This window comes from Stenella coeruleoalba (assembly GCF_951394435.1).
Source record: "Stenella coeruleoalba genome assembly, chromosome: 11".
NCBI lineage: Eukaryota > Metazoa > Chordata > Mammalia > Artiodactyla > Delphinidae > Stenella > Stenella coeruleoalba.
The window spans coordinates 62,106,391-62,132,713 of record NC_137157.1 but is presented as its reverse complement, the minus strand read 5'-3'; the positions used below and the strand labels follow the sequence as shown (position 1 = coordinate 62,132,713).

General features: G+C 37.5%; 1 protein-coding gene across 8 annotated transcripts in view; it reads left to right on the top strand.

The window, feature by feature from the left end:
- Positions 1–12,134, top strand: part of ATF1 (activating transcription factor 1) — a 54,293-nt gene extending 42,159 nt beyond the window's left edge. For 5 of the 8 annotated variants that reach the window (XM_079936766.1, XM_079936763.1, XM_079936767.1 and 2 more), the window contains 4 exons: positions 2,638–2,768; positions 5,571–5,753; positions 5,839–5,998; positions 10,644–12,134. In XM_079936766.1, the coding sequence (XP_079792892.1) occupies positions 2,638–2,768; positions 5,571–5,753; positions 5,839–5,998; positions 10,644–10,788 (619 nt within the window). In that variant the 3' untranslated portion in view covers positions 10,789–12,134. Of the gene's footprint in view, positions 1–1,062; positions 1,125–2,637; positions 2,769–5,570; positions 5,754–5,838; positions 5,999–8,619; positions 8,740–10,643 lie in introns of all 8 variants that reach the window. The other 3 variants (XR_013830486.1, XM_079936768.1, XM_079936765.1) reach the window with 3 other exon arrangements.
- Positions 12,135–26,323: the final 14,189 nt, after the last annotated feature.

Below are 26,323 nucleotides of genomic sequence, written 5' to 3'. Positions count from 1 at the left end.
GCAAGAGAAGGGTAGACTAAAGGAGGACCTGTTAGAGGCTACTACTATTCAGTCAAGAGGGCGGTGGCATGGACTGGGGTGTAGCAGTGGAGGTGATGAGGGTGGGTAAGATTCTGGATATATTTTCAAGATAGAGACAATGGGATTTGTTTATGAATTGGATAAAGGTTGTGAGAAAGAGAGAATGACTCCAAAATTTTTGAAAAACAGTCGATATTTACTGACGTGGGTAAGACTGCAAGCGGTGGAAGGATATCTGACATTAGATTTGGATGTATTAAGTTTGAGGTGCTATTGAGTGGAAGTATTCAATACACAATTGGATATAGGAGTTTCGAGTTAAGGAGAGAAGTTGAGGAAATATCATTTGAGGGGTCATCAGTATACACAAGGTATTCAAGCTTATGGGACAGATGAGCTCATTAGAAAGAATACAGATAAAGAGAAGTCCAAAAGACTAAGGTTCTCCAAGAATGAGGCAGGAGGATGAGGAAGAATGCAAAACAGTGGCAAATAATATCTCAAAATATAGTAAAAATAAAGTAATATATATGGGAATGGTAAACAACAATTTAGATAATGGTACTCTTTAAGGGGGGAGAAGAGCAGGGAAAGGAATTGGTAGTGACATTTTGGTGTATCTGTAAGTTAATTCCTATTAAAAATGAGATATCTAAAGCAAACATGGCAAAATACCATCTAATGGTTCTTGGTACATGGTACATTGGTGTTTTATTTTCTGTACTTCTCTTTATGCTCAAAATGTTTCGTAACTTAAAATTGAAAAAGAAATGGCCACAGCGTTCCACAGTCTCATGCGAGGCTGCTGCTTAAGACCATGCAGGCAGCTTGTTAAATGGATTCTGGAGCTCTGTCCACTCGATCATTAGGGTTACCAGTTGGGAATCTGAATTCAGTAAACCTCTCCAGCTGATTCTGGTACATAAGCAGGTTTAGGAACCACTGTGACAATTCTACAGATGGCTAACACAGAGTCCTATAGGACTGCCACCTCTCTTGCTCTCTGTGTGGGACTTCTGTTAGTACAGTCTACACTTGCAGGTCTTTGTGGGAAGACTGTCTAGAGTAAAGAGACCAAGCTGGAGAAGGATCTTCAATGTGTGGTAAGAGAACAGCTGAAGGATCTAAAATTATTTGGCCTCCAATAAAGAAGACCTGTAGCAGTTGTCAAATATTGCAAAGAAGGACATGGATATATTGGGTCGGCCAAAAAGTTCATTCGGGTTTTCCTGTGAGATGTTATGGAAAAACCCGAATGAACTTTTTGGCCAAACCAATTAGGGTAAAGCTTAACTTTCTCTAGCTTCATTGGGTGGAATTAGCTTTGAGTCTAAGTAAGGATGAGCTCTAACCATCCAAAAATTGAATAGTTTGCTTTTTGGAAGTTGTAGATGAATTATTCCTGGAAGTAGAGGCTGTTAGCAATGCTAGAGAATTCCTCCACTGGCTGGAGGGTTAGCATAGATAACATGAAAGATCCCTTTTAATGCTGAGGGGTTTTTTTTTTCCTTTGTGATTCTTTTTTATTATTGTTTCCACACAAGTAGTTTAGGTTTTCTGATTTTTCTACAATAAACACAGAATTCTTGAGTAAACATTTTTTTCCTTTTCTTTTTTTCCCCAGAAACAAAATTATGCTCCCTCCATCCCCAGCTGTGTTTTGGAAGACCTTTCTTTTCAGCAAGGCATCTTTTTCCATCCCCTTATTCTTGCCATGAGTCCCTTTTTTTTTTTAACCAAGTCTGAGGGATGCCTGTGGAATCAAATGTACTTCTCATTAAAATAAGCAATTTTATTTATCACTGATAACTGCATTTTTATAGTAGTTTTTTTTTGTACTTTCCATCAAAGTTAGGAAAATGGGGTTTTCCCCCCAGTTATACATACATATATACCTTCTTTTTCATATTCTTTTCCATTATGGTCTATCACAGGATATTGAATATAGTTTCCTGTGCTATACAGTAGGACCTTGTTGTTTATCCATTCCATATATACCAGTTTGCATCTGCTAACCCCAAACTCCCAATCCATCCCTCTCCCACCTCACTCCCCCTTGACAACCACCAGTCTTTATAGTAGTATTTTTTTTTTTATTTTCATTTTAATTTTTTGGCCACACCACGTGGCATGCAGGATCTTAGTTCCCCAACCAGGGATCGAACTGTGCCCTCTGTAGTGGAAGCGCGGATTGTTCTACTGGAACTACTGGACCCGCCAGGGAAGTCCAAAATTTAATCTTTTTAATAAAGGTCACTGACACTATTTAGAAAATGAATAGTAGTTTGTTAATTAATGAAATACCTCACAATGGAGCCATCTCTCCTGTAGGGGAAGGAGACATTTTATACCTCTACAAGGGCCTTGTATATTGAAAGGCACTCTGTATGGGTATTTGCTCAGTGTCTCTTTTCATGTCGTCATAAACTAAAATATAACCAGCCTGCTAATAAACAAAGTCTAGTTTGTGCTAAAATACGGTATGTGCTAAACAAAGGATTCCTTGACATAAGAGTTTAGGTGTCTACCAGATTACTGAGATTTAAAAGGTTTAGTAATTTCTTTGTAAAGCTGTCCTCATCACCAACAGTAATAATAGAGTTCTATTTTTCACAGAAAAATTTTGAAAGACCTATCTTCTGAAGATACACGGGGCAGAAAAGGAGACGGAGAAAATCCTGGAGTTTCTGCTGTCACTTCTATGTCTGTTCCAACTCCCATCTATCAGACTAGCACCGGACAGTACAGTACGTATAGGAATAAATTTCCCACCCGATAGACACACAAAAACTAACCTTTCTGTTTGAAGAAGTGGTGTGTAAACTGTCATACTTTATAGTGATGATTATTAAAGGATAACATTTTGAGCCAGAAATAATGCAAAGTTCTTTTTCAGTATTATCTCATTTATTCCTTACAACTTTGTTGTGAGGTGGGCAGTTATCAATTTATGAGGGAACCGAGGCTTAGAGAGTCAGATAATTTCCCTGAAATCATACAGCTTGTAAGTGATACACGGCTTGTAAATGATATACTTACTTTAGGGTATAAGTCTGTGAGTTTTGACAAATGCATGGAGCTGTCTTAAGCACCACCACAATCAAGACACTCCATCACCCCAAGAAATTCACTTGTGCTGTGTCCGTTTGTAGATAATCTCTCCCTCCTCTCCTAACCCCTGTTCTTCAAGTTTTATTGGCGTCCCATCTGACCACCTGTCACCATCTCCAGTCATCCTCTCCACCACCTCAGTCTACACTCTCATCTGAATTACTGCAGTATCCGATTGGTCATCTTGCTTCCATTCTTGCTCTAATACTTTTCCATATCTCAGCCAAAGCAGTTTATTTAAAATGTCAATTAGATCACACCATTCTTGCTCAGAATCTTCCAGTGACTTTAGAATAGGTCCCACAAAGCATTACATTCAGGATCTGGCTTTGCCTGCCACTCTGATCTCATCTCCTACCACTTGATGCCATTCTGGCCACACAGACTTTCTTGCTGTTCCTTAACACATGAAGCTTGTTTCTACCTCAGGATCTTTGGAGGTGTCATCCCTACTACCTGCGCATTCTTCATCAGATCCTCACATGCCTTACATCCTCACTTTTTATAATTACGTATAAATGCCATAAAATATAGTAGCTTAATTACAGAATGTATATAATTATAGATTAGCTTATTTATGATCTGTTCTCAAGGAATGTAAGTTCACAACTATGACCCTGGCATACAGGGCCTGGCGCATGTAGGCTTTCATTAAAATGTGTTATGAATATATGATTTTAAGAATATATGTAGAATATTTCTGTGAGGACACATAAGAAACTGGGAATAGCAGTTGCAAGGAAGGAAACTTAGGAGCAGAGATCAGAGGCAACTGGGAGGTTCACTTTTCATTTTAAACAAAACTGAATTTTTTTTTTTAATCATATACATGTATTGCTATTTCCAAAAAAATTTTTTTAAGGCAGCATATTAGCAAGTTAAAAGTTATGATATATTAAATGGTTTATTATTCTAAACCCATTAAAAATTAGAATTATGAAAACTACAAAGAAACTTGGGCTAATATTTCATATGTTACAACTGAAGTAAGTACAGTACAAGTCATATTTAGGGCAGCATGATCCAGTAGAACTTGATGATGCAAACGTTCTGTATTTGCATTGTCTAGTACAGTAGCTGCTAAACTATCTGAATACTGAGCACGTGACATGTGGCTGGTGAGACTGAGGAACTGAATTTTTTATTTTAATTTTAGTTAACTTAAATAGCCACGCATGGCTCATGGCTACTGTATTGAACAGTACAGTTGAGTTCTTCAAAGAAGTAAATTCAACCAGGTAAATATACATTTGTTAAGCAAGTACAGGAAGATATGTTGCAAAAATGAAAATATTCTGTATTAACATATATATTTAACATCAAAAGATGTGTATCTATAATGTGTGTAAATAAACCTATTTCTATATTTATATATCAATCTGTGTGAGCATAGGAAAAGATTAGGAAGGTTGTGCACCAAAATAATGTTTACTTCAGGAGGGGGGTGGGGAGTGGACAGTGGAATAAATAGGGATAATGGGACTTTTTATATATATATTTATATATGTATGTAATGTGTGTTGCAGGGAAGGAGATTGAAAGTAATTCCTAGTATAAGTTTAAAACGAATCTCTGAATCTAAAAAATGTTTTGTTTTTTTTTTTGTGGTACACGGGCCTCTCACTGCTGTGGCCTCTCCCGTTGCGGAGCACAGGCTCCGGATGCGCAGGCTCAGCGGCCATGGCTCACGGGCCCAGCCGCACCGCGGCATGTGGGATCTTCCCAGACCGGGAAACAAACCCGTGTCCCCTGCATTGGCAGGCAGACTCTCAACCACTGCGCCACCAGGGAAGCCCCTAAAAAATTTTAATGTCTTTACTTCTAAAGTCATTTTATAAATTAAAGTATATGGGAATATTTGTTGTGTGGTAGTAGGGAAAGGATAAGGGTAATCAGAAACAGTGGTCACCACTAGAGAGTGGAGCTAAGAAAGAGTATGAGGATTTACTTTTTCATTATGTAACCTTTTATCCTTTTTGAATTTTCTTCCATAGGCACACTTATCTATTCAAAAATACTTTAAAATACAATCTTTTTAATGCTTTTAAATAAAAATTACAAACTATGTTAATATTTCCTACTACTTATTTTTCCTTTAAAAGTTTGTCATCGGTGGTACCCTCTTCTAATGGCCCAAAATTGCTGTGACAACATTAACAGCATGGAATGCTCTATAGAGCCCCAAATGGGTTTTGACCAGTCAATTATTGTACAGTTTGAGACTAAATTTAAGATTAGTGCATCTGAAATACAATATTTTCTGAAGAAATGCCGTTTTACTTGTTTTACATATAGCTCACCCAAAGTAGTCAACAGTTATCAAGTGGAATTGCATTTAAACCTGTTTTAATAAATAGCAAATTTTTTTTTTTTGCCAATCCTTTGTCATTAGTGTGTTGTACAGCCTTATATTAGCTATGTTCTCTCTTTGGTTTAAGTTGCCATTGCCCCAAATGGAGCCTTACAGCTGGCCAGTCCAGGCACAGATGGAGTACAGGGGCTTCAGACATTAACCATGACAAATTCAGGCAGTACTCAACAAGGTACAACAATTCTCCAGTATGCACAGACCTCTGATGGACAGCAAATACTTGTGCCCAGCAACCAGGTGGTTGTACAAAGTAAGTTTGCTTAAGTATCTATGGAAAGCATCACAAAGTACTTTCAAAGACACTTACAAATTAACTAATTCTTTTGACCACACAGCTGCATCAGGAGATATGCAGACATATCAGATCCGTACCACACCTTCAGCTACTTCGCTACCACAAACCGTGGTGATGACATCTCCCGTAACCCTTACATCTCAGACAACTAAGACAGATGACCCCCAACTGAAAAGAGAAATAAGGTTGATGAAAAATAGGTAGGTAGTAAAATTATACTATCAGAATGGGTAATGTTTTTATAAACCTCAAAATATAACCAGATATTAACTGAGATTGTATATTAGAAACAAGGAGAGGGGATTATATCAACATTATTTTAAGAGTTTTAGATTATGTCTAGTACATTTCCAGTGGATCAGTGAGTCCCTTTGCATAGTTTCTTTATTTAATATATAACCTAGAGTTCTTCTATTTTTATTGTGTCCTTTGAATAGCACTGTTAAGCAAAACTTTTCAAACAATATATTTTGTTCTTATTCAGATGACAAAGTTAAGTGAAAATAATAATTTGCTGCTTGCTGTTGACCAGAGTAAGAATAGGCAAGAATTAGTAGGATTCTGCATAATACCTAATATACTTCTGGATACAGAATTGCTCTTAAAAATGAATTTTGATCATGAAATATAGTAGTCATTTAACCCCCAGAAACATTTGTTTGTTTTAAATGTATTTTAAACATTGCTATATGCACTACATATACATCAGGCATTAAAAATCACTAGTTCTTTGAGAAAAAGAATATGATGGGTAGCCTTCTGCAGTGTGTTCAAGGGAAAAGAAAAGACACCAGTAAACTATATTAGAAACAAAAAAGGGTAAATAGCCACAGATACAACAAATTTTTAAAATTATAATAAGGTTCTATTTTCAGGTCCTCTCCAGTAAGTTAGAAAATTAGAATAAAGGATAATTTTCTAGAGCAATAAAAATTACCATAAAAGGACCAGATGGATACATTTAATTACTTCAAGATAAAATGTTTCTTTACTAAAAACAAGAGGAAGCATCACTGTAAATGACTTGGTAACAAGGCAGGGACCATCTGTTGTTTTGGAGGTTCCAACAAATACAAGTAAATGAAGTTAGTTATGTAAATTATTAGAAAAGAATTGTATCTTGTTGCTGATGATATGACTGTGTACCTAGGAAACCCAAAAGACTTGTTAAAAATTACTAGAGTGTGACTTCTCTTTCTGACAATGTAACGTCAGCTACATAATAAAAGCTTGATGAAATATAAAAACCATCCTTTTAAATGACTGGATGAGCATGCAGAAAGTAAGAGAAATCTATTGAGGTTAGATGTGCGAACCAGAAGCCCAGGACCATGATGTTAAATAAGCACTTAAGCAGCCCCTGTATATCCTAGGGATAAATTCAGATCTTTGTGATTGGTATAGCTTTGGTATGCAGAGGGGACTCGGGACAGAGCCTGGGGCCTCTGCAGGCTGGAGAACTGGATCACAGATTATTTTTCATGAGGTCAAGACCCAAGAAGTACTACATCCATAAGCTGAGAATTGTAATTTTAAAAATTAGTGCCCCCAGTTGGAGAAAGCAACTTCAACACAGGCTCTAATGAATTCCCATACATTGAGTTCTAACAAATACAAGTTGAAAAATCAGACTACCCAAGGAATTAGGCTTCCATTATATGTGCCAACCCCTTAGGCAACTGTCACAAAAAATTATTTCCATTTTTTTGAGATGAGGAAACTGAGGCCTAGAGAAGTTAAGTTACTTGACCAAGGTTACACTGCTTAGTAACTGATAGAGGTAGGGTTTAAATTCATGGGTCCAAGTTTTAGAGTCCAAAGTCTTAGGGAATCCCACACTGCCTTTCAGGAGCAAGAGTCAGCAGAAAGAGCAGACGACAGAATGAGTTTTGTGAAGTCTTAGTAATCGAGTGGAGAGAGGGAAAGAAGTATGTCTTTTGTATTTAAAAAAAAGGATGTCATTGTAAATCATCAAAGCTCAAGAGACTATAAAAATGATAAAAATTGGAGAGGAAAAATAAAACTATTATTATTAGCAAAGATATATTCATCTGCTTAGAATATCCAGGAAGATCTGTCTGCAAACTATTTGAAATTGAAAATCAACATTTGTACCAGAAGCCCTTGCCAGTTTAGTAAAACAGGAAAAGGGAGGGGAAATTACAAGGATTTAAATGAAAAAAATAGAAACTATTACTATCTTTTATACGATTGCTTGATTTAAAAAAAAAACAAACCAAATGGACTTAGAGAAAAATTATTGTAAGTAATGAGTTTACTAGATATAAAATCAGTTTAGAGAAAAATTATTGTAAGTAATGAGTTTACTAGATACAAAATCAGTTTTCAAAAATCAACTGTAGGGCTTCCCTGGTGGTGCAGTGGTTGAGAGTCTGCCTGCCGATGCAGGGGACGCGGGTTCATGCCCCAGTCTGGGAAGATCCCACATGCTGTGGAGCGGCTGGGCCCGTGAGCCACGGCTGCTGAGCCTGCGCGTCCAGAGCCTGTGCTCCGTGGCAGGAGAGGCCACAACAGTGAGAGGCCCGCATACCGCAAAAAAAAAAATCAACTGTATTTCTTCACATCATCAATAAAGAGTTTGGTAAATAATTATTTAAAAGATATCATTTATATTATCAATAAATAAAATATGTGAGAATAAATCTAACAAAAGCTGTCCAGGACATTTACAGAAAACATTGTAAAATGTTTTTGAAAGACATTAAGGAAGATCTAAATAAATGGAGAAATATACTATGTCCATAGATATGGAAACTCAGTATTATAAAGATGACTATTTTTCCCCCCAATTGATCCATAGATTCAATGCAGTTCCAATCAAAACCCAAACAGGTTGTTTGAAGAACTTGACAAGTTGATACTAAAATTTGTAGAAGAGTAAAGGGCCAAGAGCAGCCAAAATATTCCAGACAAGAATAAGGTGAGGAGATATCAAGTTTTGTTTAAAGCTGTGGTAATTCAAATCATGTTATATTGGCATTGAGATAAACAAAATCACCAATGAAATAGAGTAGGGAGCTCAGAAACAGATCTGTGAATACATGAAACCCTGGTAGGGCAGATTATTGGGGGAAGGAGGGACTCCAATAAATGGTGCTAAGATAGTTATTTATATGTGAAAAAATATATTGGATTTCTTCCTCACACCATACACAAAAATCATACTAAATGGATTAAAAACATATATGTGAAAGGTGAAATTTTAAAAACTTTTAGGTGAAAATGTATAACCTCATGGTTTCAAGTATAAGGAAGATTCCTTAAAACAACACACATAAACACACAATAATTAACATGAAAAATTGATGAATCCTCATTAAAATGAGTAACTTTTCATCAAAAGACAAAGTGAATGAAAATATAAGCTTCAAACCTATAGAAGATATTTGCAACATGTCTAACCAAAAACAACAGATTTGTTTGAAAAAATATAAAGATCTTCTGAATTAATCAGAAGTACAACCCAACTGAAAAAATGTTGAATATATTTTTGAAATGATACTGACACAACTCCACATCTGGAGGAAAATTAAATTGGACCCCTATTTTATACCATATACAGAAGTAATTGCAGATGGATTAAAGACTTAACTGTGAAAATTAAGCAATAAAATCTTTAAGATAAAATTTAGAGAGAAATACATAGTGTATCACATTTTAATTTAAGCCAAGAAAGAGTTTAAAAAAGAGCATTTATTGCATTAAGAAATAAAAATATCAGAAATCAAGTGGTAGATTAGAAAATAATGTAGAAACAGATAAAGGGTTACTGTGTATAATGCACTGAGAGTTCTTAGGTTGTTCATCTTTCAAATAATTTCTAATTGTAAAATGGGCAAAATGTATGAATGGAAAAGGGTATGAATAGGCAAATTATGTAAGAGCAGATCTGAAAGACCGTTAAATTTTTGAGAATATGCTCAATCACACTAGTAGTTAGGGAAGTGAAAATTAACAATGAAATGTCCACATGCAAAGAACTGTGTACCAGTATATCAATAGAAACATCATTAAAATAGTATGTGTAAAAAAAGCAAGTTGCAGATAATATCTACAGTCCGTAGTATAAAAAATACTCAAAGTAATACTTTTTACTTCTATATGTATGGAAATCTTGAATGTAAATCCATAGAAATATTCTAACAGGACATGTACAAAACTGAGAATGAAATCACTGTTTGTAATTAAAACTCAATAAATAAAAATTAGAGAGTCTATGTGCCAAAAGTTAATAAGAGGACCCATAAATTTCATTTCTTGGTATTTATCCAAGAGAAATGGGACATATGTTTACAAAGAGACTGGCACAAGAACATGCATAGCAGCTAAAACTAGAAAACAGCCCAAGAGAATGGATCAGCAAATTGTAATGATGTTCATACAGTGGAATATGCCCAACAATATAAAGGAGCAAACCACTGCACAGTAACACAGATAAACCTCAAAAATATACTGAGTGAAAGGAGATGAGACACAAGAGTACATTCTGTATGACTCTGGTATCTGAAGTTCTAGAATAGGAAAAATTTCATCTATGGTGATAAAAATCAAACCAGTAGTTGCTTGGGGAGATGAACGGGCATGAGGGAACTTTCTGGGGCAATAAAAATGTATGTCTTGATGAGTGGGTGGGTTATACAGGTATATGCATTTGCCAAAACTGATTGAATTCTGCACTGAAGATCATTGTGTTTCACTGTATATAGATTATACCTTAATTTTTTTTAATGAGGAAAATGACCAGGGAAGATTACTGAAGTGCATTTACCATTTAAGGAATGTGAACTTTTTTCTAACATTGGTTTTTTTAATGCTTACATTTAGAGAAGCTGCTCGAGAATGTCGCAGAAAGAAGAAAGAATATGTGAAATGTCTGGAAAATCGAGTTGCAGTCCTGGAAAATCAAAATAAAACTCTAATAGAAGAGTTGAAAACTTTGAAGGATCTTTATTCTAATAAAAGTGTTTGATGCTTAAGAAAGAAAATATTTTTGTGGACTTGCCTAAAAATTAGACGGAATTTCTTTTCTTTTTTAGTGGAGTTTTATGAATTAAAAGGTCAAAAATGAAGCTTTTTATTTAGGCTTTTGCAACTTAAAGATAAATATCTTATGCAAGAGATCTGGTGACAGAGGATAAAGTGGAAAAAGACCTCAAGGAGGTTACTGGCACAACTGGAAACTCTGTAAAAATTAAACATACTCAAGAAACAAGAAATAAACTTTCACAAATTCAAATTTTCTAAATAACAATAGTTGTCATATTCCAAAAATGGCAGATAAGATGAAATTTGATAAATCAGATTTTTAAAAATAAATCAATTTACCCTATAGGTTTGCATTTCTTACTGTTTCCTAAAATTTACCTTTTTCAATTGTGTGTGTGTGCAACTTCTGCCAATAAATTCTAAATTACAAATAGAAAAAAGCTAATATACAACTAAATATATAAACTATGTGTTCTGATTATGTATACTTGCTCTATCATCAGGTCTTAAATGGGTGTTTAAAAGTTTGTTTATTGAACTTGAGAGGATTTCTGAGACTGGGTTAACTATTTTTGAGGCCTTGTCCTAAAAGGCATCTAAGGTACATGAATGGAGTGTGGTGATTTTTGTAACATTTTTTTTATCAGAATGGAAAGAGAATTGTTTAAAAGTTTGATACTTTTAAATCGTTTGTTTTTTGGTTACTCTGGGAATGGTGATTTTCTACAAATATTTAATAAATTGTTTTTTGATTCTATATTCTGTATGCAGTTAAATATACATTACTTATTCTGTTGTGCTTTAATAGAATGGAATGTTTACAGGCCCTTGAGATGTTAGAGTGTTTTAAAAACCTTCTGAAGATGCATACCAAAGTTTTCCAAGAGGATTTTATAATTGGTTTAATGTAAGGTTTATCAGATTCTAAAATAGTACAGTTACTAAGGCAATTTTATGTGAGAGACTATTTTGTAATGTAGTGAATGGTACATTTATAAGAAATGTGACTGCCAATATATTTTTATAGCTAATCTTTATAAATTCTAAAGTTGAGTTTTTAATGATTATTTTAAATGTTTATATAGTTTGTTAGTAAAAAATATTTTGCATCTCAAAGTATCATTTTTATATTATAGGAAGTAAAGTTTCCAGGTTGGCTAATATTTGAATTGTAAGTTTTGTATGCAGTTTATCCAGAGTTCAAAAATGCTGTCAGCACACCAGTGTTTAACCTCTGTATTCCAATTTGTATACACTTTGAAATTGTACTGCAAAACTATTGTGTGCTTCTTATACAATATGTATCATATTGTTGTCTATGAAATTAAAGGACATTTGATAAAAATTAAGTTTGCCGAATGTAAAATATATTGCTTGATATACGAATGACAAGCTTCCTGATAGCCATTGTGTTAATTATACTAACTATAGTGCATTTCTAGTTTTAAAATGAGGATAAATTTAAAAATCTGGGCTACTCTACCTATTTTAAGAAGGGGATATGTTTATATGTTTTGATTCAGTCAGAACCAATTATAACAAACTGAAGATAGCTAAATATTTTGTTCTACAAGTGTTTAGGACATGGTTAAGGAGGCTGTCGTGTAGAAATCTTAACCTAACAGATAAATTTGTGATTAATCCTAGTAAAATTTTTCATTAACGGCATCTTTTAAAATGGGATTTTGTTGACTTGGCAGCAGTTTATGTAAAGAAAGATAAAGTCTGATCACCAGTGGGATTACTTATATCCCTGTCCTGTGTAAAGCCTGAGTCTCAAAATAGTCACCCATTAGGCTAAAGAATATTAGGAGGTATGGGGTCAGTGGATTATATCCAGAGTGTTTTAAAAGATAATATATTGGGTAGGTGTTGTGTTTGGCTCCAGTAGCCTAGCTCTTAGTACCTTAACAACTGGACATCCACACATATATGTAAATTCTCCACAGCCTACACATTGCTGGTATAGGGCCTTGCTCACTAGATAATGTTAACAGGCATGGGCAAGCCACTGAGGATTCCATAAATGCATACCAAATTATCTTCCTAGATGTTTTTCTAATTTGAATTCAGTGTGGGGCTTATGACACTTTAAAGGTGATTGTGGTACAAACCTGAAATTATTAGACTACAGAAATTCATCAGACCAAAGAAATTAGTTCCTTAGTTCAATTTACTATTTTAAATAATCAATTCACTAATTTGTTATATCGACGGAAATACATTATTGCCCGGGAACACATCTTGAGCATATAAAATATGATAACCCTTTAATTTTATTGAACAGAGCAGGGGTCCCCAACCCCCAGGCCATGGACCAGTATGGGTCCATGGCCTGTTGGGAACCAGGCCACACAGCAGGAGGTGAGGAGCAGGCCAGCGAGCGAAGCTTCATCCGTATTTCCAGCCACTCCCCATCGCTCACATTACCTCCTGAGCTCCGCCTCCTGTCAGAATCTAGTGTGGCAGCATTAGATTCTCACAGCACAAACCCTAATGTGAACTGCACATGTGAGGGATCTAGTGTGCACGCTCCTTATGAGAATCTAATGCCTGATGATCTGAGGTGGAGCTGAGGCGGAGATACTAGTGCTGGGGAGTGGCTGCAAATACAGATTATCATTAGCAGAGAGGTTTGACTGCACACAGACCATAATCAATTGCTTGCAGACTCATATCAAAACGGTATCAGTGAGTGGCAAATGAAAACAAGCTCAGGGCTCCCACTGATTCTGCATTATGGTGAGTTGTATAATTATTTCATGTATTACAATGTATTAATAATAGAAATACAGTGCACAATAAATGTAATGTGCTTGAATCATCCCAAAACCATCCCCCCCAGGGTCTGTGGAAAAATTGTCTTCCACGAAACCAGTCCCTGAGGCCAGAAAGGTTGGGGACCACTGGAATAGAGCATAAAGAATGGGCATGTTTTAGAGCTTTGGAAATCTTACCATATACATTTAGTCATTCAGCAGTTATTATATTGAAGTTACTAGTTAAACCTGTGTTTTTCTCCAGTTAAAATGTATTATGCCTTGGACACTACATAATGATTAAGACATAACAATTGTAGATATTTATGCACCCAACATAGGAGCACATCAATACATAAGGGAAATGCTAACAGCCATAAAAGGGGAAATCAACAGTAACACAATAACAGTGGGGGACTTTAACAGCCCACTTACACCAATGGGCAGATCATCCAGACAGAAAATTAATAAGGAAACACAGCCTTAAATGACACACTAGACCAGATGGACTTAACTGGTATCTTCAGGACATTATATCCAAAAGTAGCAGAATACATTTTCTTCTCAAGTGCACACGGAACATTCTCTAGGATAGATCACATCTTGGGTCACAAATCAAGCCTTGGTAAATTTAAGAAAATTGAAATATCAAGCATTGTTTCCAACCACAACACTATGAGATTAGATATCAACTACAGGAAAATAAAGTGAAAAAACACAAACACATAGAGGCTAAGAAATACGCTACTAAGTAACCAAGAGATCACTGAAGAAATCAAAGAGGAAATCGAAAAATACCTAGAAACAAATGACAACGAAAACACACGACCCAAAACCTACAGGATGCAGCAAAAGCAGTTCTAAGAGGGAAGTTTATAGCAATTCAATCCTACCTCAAGAAACAAGAAAAATCTCAACCTAACCTGACACCTAAAGCAATTAGAGAAAGAACAAAAAACAAAGCAAAAAAAAAAACACCCCCAAAACAAAACAAAAAAACCCCACACAGTTAGTATAGCAGGAAAGGAATCAAAAAGATGAGAGCAGAAATAAGTGAAAAAGAAATGTAGAAAACAACGGCAAAGATCAGTAAAACTAAAAGCTCATTCTTTGAGAAGATAAACTAAGTTGATAAACCATTAGCCAGAATCATCAAGAAAAAAAGGGAGAAGACTCAAATCAATAAAATTAGAAATGAAAAAGAAGTTACAGGGCTTCCCTGGTGGCGCAGTGGTTGAGAGTCCACCTGCCGATGCAGGGGACACGGGTTCGTGCCCCGGTCCAGGAAGATCCCACATGCCACGGAGCAGCTGGGCCCATGAGCCATGGCCGCTGAGCCTGTGCGTCTGGAGCCTGTGCTCCGCAACAGGAGAGGCCACAGCAGTGAGAGGCCCGTGTACCGCAAAAAAAAAAAAAAAAAAAAATGAGAAGTTACAATGGACATCACAGAAATACAAAGGATCATAAGAGACTGCTAGAAGCAACTATATGCCAATAAAATGGACAACATGGAAGAAATGGACAAATTCTTAGAAAAGTACAACCTTCCAAGACTGAACCAGGAAGAAATAGAAAATACGAACAGACCAACCGCAAGCACTGAAACTGAAACTGTGATTAAAAATCTTCCAACGTGGGCTTCCCTGGTGGCGCAGTGGTTGAGAGTCCGCCTGCCGATGCAGGGGACATGGGTTCGTGCCCCGGTCCGGGAAGATCCCACATGCCACGGAGCAGCTGCACCCGTGAGCCATGGCCACTGAGCCTGCGCGTCTGGAGCCTGTGCTCCGCAACGGGAGAGGCCACGACAGTGAGAGGCCCGCGTACCGCAAAAAAAAAATTAAAAATTTTCCAACAGGGGGCTTCCCTGGTGGCGCAGTGGTTGAGAGTCCACCTGCCGATGCAGGGGACACGGGTTCGTGCCCCGGTCCAGGAAGATCCCACATGCCGCGGAGCAGCTAGGCCCATGAGCCATGACCACTAAGCCTGCGCATCCGGACCCTGTGCTCTGCAACAGGAGAGGCCACAACAGTGAGATGCCCACATACCACAAAAAAAAAAAAAAAAACTTCCAACAAACAAAAGCCCAGGGCCAGATGGCTTCACAGGAGAAGTCTGTTAAACATTTAGAGAAGAGCTAACACCGATGCTTCTCAAACTCTTCCAAAAAACTGCAGACAGGAAAACTCCCAAACTCATTCTATGAGGTCACCATCACCTTGATACCAAAACCAGACAAAGATACTACAAAAAAAGAAAATTACAGACCAATATCACTGATGAACACAGATGCAAAAATCCTCAACAAAATACTAGCAAACAGAATCCAACAACACAGTAAAAGGATCATACACCATGATCAAGTGGGATTTATCCCAGGGATGTAAGGATTCTTCAATATATGCAAATCAATTAATGTGATACACCATATTAACAAATTGAAGGAGAAAAACCATATGATAATCTCAAAAGATGCAGAAAAAGCTTTCAACAAAATTCAACACGCATTTATGATAAAAACTCCAGAAAGTTGGCATAGAGGGAACCTACCTCAACATAATAAAGGCCATATATGACAAACCGACAGCAAACATTATTCTCAATGGTAAAAAAACTGAAAGCAAGTCATCTAAGATCAGGAAGAGGACAAGGATGTCCACTCTCACTGCTATTATTCAACATAGTTTTGGAACTCCTAGCCACAGAAATCAGAAGAAGAAGAAATAAAAGGAATCCAAATTGGAAAAGAAGAAGTAAAACTGTCACTGTTTGCAGATGACATGATACTATACACAGAAAATCCTAAAGATGCCACCAGAAAACTACTACAGCTAATCAATGAATTTAGTAAAGTCACAGGATACAAAATTAATACACAGAAATCTCTTGAATTCCTATACACTAACAACAAAAAAAAACAGAAAGAGAAATTAAGGAAACAATCCCATTTACCACTGCAACAAAAAGAATAAAATACATAGGAATAAACCTAACTAATGAGGCAAAGGACCTGTATGCAGAAAACTGTAAGACACTGATGAAAAATATCAAAGATGACACAAACAGATGGAGAGATATATCATGTTCTTGGAGTGGAAGAATCAATACTGTGAAAATGACTATACTACCCAAAGCAATCTACAGATTCAATGCAATCCCTATCGAATTACCAATGGCATTTTTCACAGAACTAGAACAAAAATTTTTACAATTTGTATGGAAACACAGAAGACCCTGAATAGCCAAAGCAATCTTGAGAAAGAAAAATGGAGCTGAAGGAATCAGGCTCTCTGACTTCAGACTATACTGCAAAGCTACAGTGATCAAGACAGTATGGTACTGGCACAAAAACAGAAATATAGATCAATGGAACTGGATAGAAAAGCTGAGAGATAAACCCAAGCATCTACGGTGACCTAATATATGAAAAAGGAGGCAAGAATATACAATGGAGAAAAGACAATCTCTTCAATAAGTGGTGCTGGGAAAACTGGACAGCTACATGTAAAAGAATGAAATTAGAATGCTCCCTAACACCATACACAAAAATAAACTCAAAATGGATTAAAAGACCTAAATATAAGGCCAGACATGATAAAACTCTTAGAAGAAAACATGGGGACTTCCTTGGTGGCACAGTGGTTAAGAATCCGCCTGCCAATGCAAGGGACACGGGTTTGAGCCCTGGTCCGGGAAGATCCCACATGCAGCAGAGAAACTAAGCCCATGTGCCAAAACTACAGAGCCTCTGCTCTAGAGCCCACAAGCCACAACTGCTGAAGCCCACACGCATAAAGCCCGTGCTCCACAACAAGAGAAGCCACTGCAATGAGAAGGCCAAACACCGCAAAGAGTAGCCCCTGCTCACTACAACTAGAGAAAGCCTGCGTGCAGCAGTGAAGACCCAACACAGCCAAAAATAAATAAATTATTTTTTTTAAAAAAGAAGAAAACATAGAACACTATTTGACATAAATTGCAGCAAGATCCTTTTTGACCCACCACCTAGAGTAATGAAAATAAAAACAAAAATAAATAAATGGGACCTAATTAAACTTAAAAGCTTTTGCACAGCAAAGGAAACCATAAACAAGATGAAAAGACAACTCTCAGAAAGGGCGAAAATATTTGCAAATGAATCAAACGACAAAGGATTAATCTCTAAAATATACAAGCAGCTCATGCAGCTCAATACCAAAAACTCAAACAACCCAATCGAAAGATGGGCAGAAGACCTAAATAGACATTTCTCCAAAGAAGACACATAGATGGCCAAGAGGCACATGAAAAGATGCTCAACATCACTGATTATTAAAAAAAATGCAAAACAAAACTACAATTAGGTATCACCTCACATCATCAGTAAGTCTACAAACAATAAATGCTGGAGTGGGTGTGGAGAAAAGGGAATCCTCTGGCCCTGTAGATGGGAATGTAAATTGATACAGCCACTATGGAGAACAGTATAGAGGGTGCTTAAAAATCTAAAAACAATTACCATATGACCCAGCAATCCCTCAGGGCATATACCCTGAGAAAACCAAAATTCAAAAAGACACATGCACCCCAATGTTCATTGCAGCTCTATTTACAATAGCCAGGACATGGAAATAACCTAAATGTCCATCGAAAGACGAATAGATTAAAAAAAAGTGGTACATACATACAATGGAATATTACTCGGCCATAAGAAGGAATGAAATTGGGTCATTTGCAGAGACATGGACAGACCTAGAGACTGTCATACAGAGTGAAGTAAGTCAGAGAGAGAAAAACAAATATTGTATATTAATGCATATATGTGGAATGTAGAAAAATGGTACAGATGAACCAGTTTGCAAGGCAGAAATAGAGACACAGATGTAGAGAACAAATGTATGGACACCAAGGGGGGAAGGGGGTGGTGAATTGGGAGATTGGGATTAACATTTATACACTAATACAGGGGTCCCCAACCCCTGGGTCATGGACCAGTACCGATCTGCAGCCTGTTAGGAACTGGGCCACACAGCAGGAGGTGAGCAGTCGGTGAGCGAGCAAACCTTCATCTGCCGCTCCCCACTGTGCACATTACCGCCTGAACCATCCCCCCTGCCCTGTGGAAAAATTGTCTTCCACAAAATCGGTCCCTGGTGCCAGAAAGGTTGGGGACTGCTGCACTGATATGTATAAAATAGATAACTAATGAGAACCTGCTGTATAGCATAGGGAACTCCACTTCGCTGTACAATAAAAACTAACACAACATTGTAAAACAACTATACCCCAATTAAAAACAAAAAACAGAACCACGATGAGGTATCACCTCACACCGGTCAGAATGGCCATCATCAAAAAATCTACAAACAATAAACGCTGGAGAGGGCACTTCCCTGGTGGCGCAGTGGTTAAGAATTCACCTGCCAATGCAGGGGACATGGGTTCGGCCCCTGGTCCAGGAAGATCCCACATGCCGCGGAGCAACTAAGCCCGTGTGTCACAACTACTGAGCCTGCACTCTAGAGCCCACGAGCCACACTACTGAGCCCCCGTGCCACAACTACTGAAGCCTGTGTGCCTAGAGCCCATGCTCTGCAACAAGAGAAGCCACCTCAATGAGAAGCCCACGCACCGCAACAAAGAGTAGCCCCCACTGGAGCCAACTAGAGAAAGCCTGTAGGCAGCAACAAAGACCCAATGCAGCCATAAATAAATAAATAAAAATTTAAAAAGAAAACAATAAATGCTGGAGAGGGTGTGGAGAAAAGGGAACCCTCTGGCACCGTTTGTGGGAATGTAAATTGATACAGCCACTATGGAGAACAGTATGGAGGTTCCTTCCTTAAAAAACTAAAAACAGAACTACCATATGACCCAGCAATCCCACTACTGGGCATATACCCTGAGAAAACCATTATTCAAAAAGATACATGTACCCCAATGTTCACTGCAGCTCTATTTACAATAGTCAGGACATGCAAACAACATAAATGTCCATCAACAGATGAATGGATGAAGAAGATGTGGTACATATATACAATGGAATATTACTAAGCCATAAAAAGTAACAAAATTGGGTCATTTGTAGTGATGTGGATGAACCTAGAATCAGTCATACGGAGTGAAGTAAGTCAGAAAGAGAAAAACAAATACTGTATATTAACGCATATATATGGAATCTAGAAAAATGGTACTGATGAACCTATTTGCAGGGCTGGAAAAGAGACACAGATGTAGAGAATGGACTTGCAGACATGGGAGTGTGGGGAAGGGGAGGGTGGGACAAACTGAGAGAGCAGCAGTGACATATATACACTACTGTGTGTAAAATAGCTAGTGGGAAGGTGCTGTATATAGCACAGGGAGCTCAGCTCGGTGCTCTGTGATGACCTAGAGCGGTGGGATGCAGGAGGTGAGAGGGAGGCTCAAGAGGGAGGGGATATCGTATCCATATAGCTGATTCACTTTGTTGTACAGCAGAAACTAACCCAACATTGTAAAGTAATTATACTCCAATAAAAAAATATGTATTATAGGGCTTCCCTGGTGGCGCAGTGGTTGAGAGTCCGCCTGCTGATGCAGGGGACACGGGTTCGTGCCCCGGTCCGGGAAGATCCCACGTGCCGCGGAGCGGCTGTGTCCATGAGCCTTGGCCGCTGGGCCTGCGCGTCCAGAGCCTGTGCTCCGCAGTGGGAGGGACCGCAACAGTGAGAGGCCCGAGTACCACCCAAAAAAAAAAAAATTAAATAATTAAATAAAGTAACAACAGATATTTTAAAAAATGTATTATGCTTTGGAATATAAAGTTGTCGTAAATGCAGTTCAAATTCCCAGAAAAGATGCTGAAATGATATAAAGTGAGTGAATTTGACCAGGGACTTGATAGCTAAGTTAAAGGAAAAGTCACAGGTTATAGTGAAATGAAATAATGTCAAAGTATACCACAATCTAATTGCAGTAATCATATAACATTATTTACTCTGTCATACAAAGCAGGTTTTTATTTTTAATAAATACTGCTTGTTTTTTTGCTATAAAACAAAGTAAAGGAACACTTATATCAAGGTTGTAGAATTCAGGAGGCCACTCTAGGGAGTGTTTGGCAAGTCTTTTTTTTTTTTTTTAATCAAACCCTCATCCCTTGCAGTGGAAGGGTGGAGTCTTAACCATTGGACCGCCAGGGAAGTCCCTGGCAGAAGTCTTTGAGGGAGTCAGTTGGAGGAGGTTTAGGCCATTTAACTTTTTTTTTTTTTAAGAGAGATTCTGATAACTCAATCCCCTTTTATCAGTGTAAATTTCTTTATAGCAAACATAGATACGCATTAGAGGCCAAGTCTTTGCCCTTTCATGGTTGAAATCCTTTTCCTCAAAATTGACTGGATATATTTAATAGTTTGCTGCCTTCAATAAGTATATATGTTTTTAACTTAGGTAAATATTTGTCAATTTAATTTATTATAAAATCTAGGGTTGGACTTCCCTTGTGGCACAGTGTTTAAGAATCTACCTGCCAATACAGGGGACATGGGTTCGAGCCCTGGTCTGGGAACATTCCACATGCCACAGAGCAACTAAGCCTGTGTGCCACAGCTACTAAGCCTGCGCTCTAGAGCCTGCGAGCCACAACTACTAAGCCCACGTTCTGCAACTACTGAAGCCCATGCGCTCTAGGGCTCACGTGCCACAACTACTGAGCCCGCGTGCTGCAACTACTGAAGCCCACAAGCTTAGAGCCTGTGCTCCGCAACAAGAGAAGCCACTGCAATGAGAAGCCCATGCACCGCAACGAAGAGTAGCCCCTGTTCACCACAACTAGAGAAAGCCCGCACTCAGCAATGAAGACCCAGTGCAGCCAGAAAAAGAAAAATCTAGGGTTACCTATGTACATAACATACACAGCCTTACTGTTTCCTTAATATCTACTATTTATTGAGTATCTACTATGCATAAGAAACTGTAAAAGTAATGACATTCATTCATTCAGCAAATATTTATCGAAGGCCTTTTATATGCCAAGCATTACTAGGAGGAGTGACAAGGCAGACTTATATCTCTTGTGGAACTTGGATATTAATGTCATCCTGTGAGATTGGTACTTACCTAAAGTTATATGAGTATTAATAACTAGGGATCTCAGATATAAACCTAACCTCTAACCATTCAATATGAAATAGTAGCACATCCCCGCCCAACACACTCCTTTATCAAACGTGAAGGGGAGACTCTGTCTCTTTCGTGCTTTTCTGTATCCCCACAGTCTAGGGCAGTGCTCACCTGGTTTAAAGGAGTGCTCTATAATGTTTGTTAAAATGAATGAGGGTCTGGGGTTCAAACTCACTAAGGCACAGAGAGGTTTGATACTTTGCCTAAGGTTAAATGGTAAATAACAAAACTAGGGTTCGGACCTAGGTCTGATCAACTCCAAAGTTTGTGGTCTTAGCCACCAGAGTGTACCTTCTGTCTTGCATGTGTTACAAAGTCTGAAAAGCTTTTTTCATTGAATCCTTCTGCACTCAACATCAAAGGTTTAAAAAGTTCTATTTAGGGCTTCCCTGGTGGCGCAGTGGTTGAGAGTCCGCCTACCGATGCAGGGGACACGGGTTCGTGCCCGAGTCCGGGAAGATTCCACATGCCGCGGAGCGGCTGGGCCCGTGAGCCATGGCTGCTGAGCCTGCGCATCTGGAGCCTGTGCTCCGCAGCGGGAGAGGCCACAACAGTGAGAGGCCCGCGTACCGCAAAAAAAAAAAAAAAAAAAAAAAAGTCCTATTTAAATGTGTCCACTAGATGGCAACCTCCATTTCAAAATCACGGAAGTTTTACAAACTTTTTAAAATAAATATATAGAAAACTACAGAAGTTAACATATCAAATCCTGTACATGCACAATCCATAATTAATAACTGTTAACATTTTGTTGCCTTTACTTCAGATCATTTTCTGAAGAGGAAGGATGTACAGATAAATTCCTCACCTTTCTTTCCCTAGTCCAATTTCCCTCCCTGATGGAAACCACTATCATGAATTTAGGATGGAACCAGTCCATGTTTTTATATTTATTGTATGAATACATAAATAACACATATCAGACTGTAGTACCTTTTTTACAAGCTTATAAATGGTACCTTAATTCAGACCAAAGAAAATTTAGGATTTTAGCTATGGTAACAATACTTTGTTTTAGAAAAAACCTGAGCATCAGAGCATTATTTTTTCCAACTGACAACTCTTAGAATTTAATATCACATCTGGAAAAAATGCTTGCCAAAAAATTTTTTTAAATTAATAAACACTCATCAATCCAAAAGATAAGAAAGGAGAGAAAAGAAACAGGCAGGACAAATTGCCCAAAATAAAATTATAGAAATCTATGTGTATTAGTAATGATAATAAATAAAAATGCACTGGATATTAGTTAAATATTAAAAATTGTCACATTGGATTAGAAAACAAAATCCAGCTATATGTTGTTTATATAAGGGGTAAATCTAAAATATAAGGACACAGCAAGGTTGAAAGTAAAGGCATGGAAGAAGTTATACCAGCCAAATATTAGCCAAAAGAAAGCATCAGTATAGCTATATTTATATTGAACAAAATAGACTTTAAAGGAAAAAATTATTACTTGGGACAAAGATGGTCACTATAAAATGAAAAAAGATTTAACTCACTTGGAAGATAAAACACATCTAAACTTGGATACACCCAATAATACAGGATCAAGATGTTAAGCAAAATGCAGAAATATAATGAGAAAGAAAAATTCACAATCTTAGTAGAATTTAGCATACCTCTCTCATAATTGATACAAAAAGCAGGAAAATCATCAGTACAAAGACTTGAACAATAAAAAAACTTGACCTAACATACTAAATTTCATCAACTGTAAGCCACCGCTGATTGTAAAGCAAGCTATATCTTAAGTACCACTAAGAAAGAAAAGCCACTGCCAGTTAAACTACGCCATGCCATGGATGGCCAGATGCATACTGATTTCAGAGATGTTTAAATGTGAAAAACAGACATCTTTTAATCAGTGAAATTTGATGTAGAAAATACAACTGTAAATAACACATAAGAGTATTTATGAAAATAGAACCATATAATTTGGGCAGTAAAGTCTCAACAAATTTTCAAAGGACTGGTTTTATCCAGACTATGTTCCATTGATCTGTGTGTGTCTCTCCTTTCACCAAAACCACACTGTCTTGATTACTGTAGCTTCATAGTAAGTCTTGAAATCAGGTGGTATGAATTCTTCAAGTTTTATTTTTTATTTTTCCCCTAAAATTGTTTTGGCCATTCCAGTTTCTTTGCTTTTCTATATGAATTTTAGAATCAGCTGGTCTGTATCTATAAAAGAAGATCCTGCTGGGATTTTGACTGGGGTTGTGTTAAAACTATACACAGATCAACTGGGGAAGAACTGACATTTAACAATATTCATCCAATTCATAAACACAATATATTTCCACTTATTTAGTGTTTGATTTTTTTCTTCAGTGTTTTGTAGTTTTTGGCAGAGACCATGCACATATTTTGTTAGATTTATACCTAATTACTACTTCTTTTTCTTTTTTCTTATAGGTATTTTAAATGTTTAAATTTCAGTTTCCAACTGTTGGCTAATATATAAAAAGAGGAATTTTGTCCTGTAACCTTATTATAAATTGACTTATAAGTTTGAGGAGTTTTTAAAATAGATTTTCTTGGGGGGGAGGGGTTCTATTGAGATAGTGGCATTTGTGAATAGAGACAGCTTTATATCTTTCTTTAAAGTCTGTATGCCTTTAGTTTTTTAATAAATTTATTTTATTTATTTATTTTTGGCTGTGTTGGGTCTTCATTGCTGCACGTGGGCTTTCTCTAGTTGCAGCAAGCAGGGGCTACTCTTCGTTGTGGTGTGCAGGCTTCTCATTGTCTTCTCTTGTTGCGGAGCATGGGCTATATAGGCACATGGGTTTCAGTAGTTGTGGCGCATGGGCTCAGTAGTTGTGGCTCGCAGGCTCTAGAGCACAGACTCAGTAGCTGTGGCGCACGGGCTTAGTTGCTCTGTGGCATGTGGGATCTTCCCGGACCAGGGCTCAAACCCGTGTCCCCTGCATCGGCAGGCGGATTCTTAACCACTGCGCCACCAGGGAAGCCCTGTATGCCTTTATCTTGCTTTACTGTACTGCCTAGGATTTCTAGTATAATGTTAAAGAGAATTGGAAAGAGTGGACTTTTTTTTTCTTTGCTGCACCGTGCAGCTTGTGGGATCTTAGTTCCCCAACCAGGGATTGAACCCAGGCCCTGGCAGTGAAAGCGCCAAGTCCTAACCATGGACTGCCAGGGAATTCCCACCACTGCTTTTCAACATCATATTGTTAAGTCCTAATGCAATAAGATAAGAAAAGGAATTAAAGGTATACAGATTGAGAAGGAAGAAATAAAATCGTCTTTGTTCACAGATGATATGTTAATCTATTAGAAAATCCAAAAGATTTGACAAAGAAACTCCTGGAACTAATAAGTGATTACAGCAGGGTTGCAGGATACAAGGTTAATATACAAGAGTCAATCTCATTAGAATATACCAGCAATGAACAACTGGAATTTGAAATTAAAAATACAATACTTTTTACATTAGCACCCCCCAAAATGAAATACTTAGGTATAAATCTAACAAAATATGTACAAGATCTATATGAGGAAAATTACAAAACTGATAAAAGAAATCAAACAAGAACTAAATAAATGGACAGGTATTCCATGTTAATGGATAGAAAAACAACACTGTCAGGATGGCAGTTCTTCCAACTTGTTCTACAGATTCAATACAAGCCCAATCAAAATCCCAGCAAGTTATTTTGTGGACATCAACAAACTGCTTCTAAAGGTTATACACAGTGAAAAAAGACTCAGAATAGACAACACAATATTGAAGGAGAAGGACAAACCTGGAGAGCTGACAGTACCTGACTTCAAGACATACCATAGTGGGACTTCCCTGGTGGTCCAGTGGTTAAGACACCACACTTCCACTGCAGGGGCCACAGGTTCGACCCCTGGTCAGGGAACTACGATCCCACACGCCGAGTGGCCAAAAAGAAAAAAAACAGTTAAGAAAAAAGACATAACACAGAGCTACAGTAATCAAGACAGGGTGATATTCGCAAAAGAACAGACAAATAGATCAATGGAACAGTACAGAGAGCCCAGAAATAGACCCACAGGGATACAGTCAACTGATCTTCAACAAAGGAGCAAAGGCAATACAATGGAGCAAAGACAGTATTTTAAATAAGTGGTGCTGGAACAACTGGACATTCACATTAAAAAAAAAAAAAGAATCTAGACACAGACTTTATATCCTCCACAAAAATTAACTCAAAATGGACCACAGACCTAAATGTAAAACACAAAAGTATAAAACTCTTAGAAGATAACATAGGAGAAAATCTAAATGACCTTGGGTTTGTCGATGACTCCAAAAGTATGATCCATAAAAAAAAGAACTGATAAATTGGACTTCATTAAAACTAAAAGTTTCTGCTCTGTGAAAGGCAAAGAAAAAGGCAAGCCACAGACTGGAAGAAAATATTTGCAAAAGACATATCTAACATTATCCAAAAAATACAAACAGCTCTTAAAACTCAACAATAAGAACCTGATTAAAAGATGGGCCAGGGCTTCCCTGGTGGCGCAGTGGTTGGGGGTCCGCCTGCCAATGCAGGGGACGCGGGTTCATGCCCAGGTCCGGGAGGATCCAGCGTGCCGCGGAGCAGCTGGGCCCATGAGCCATGG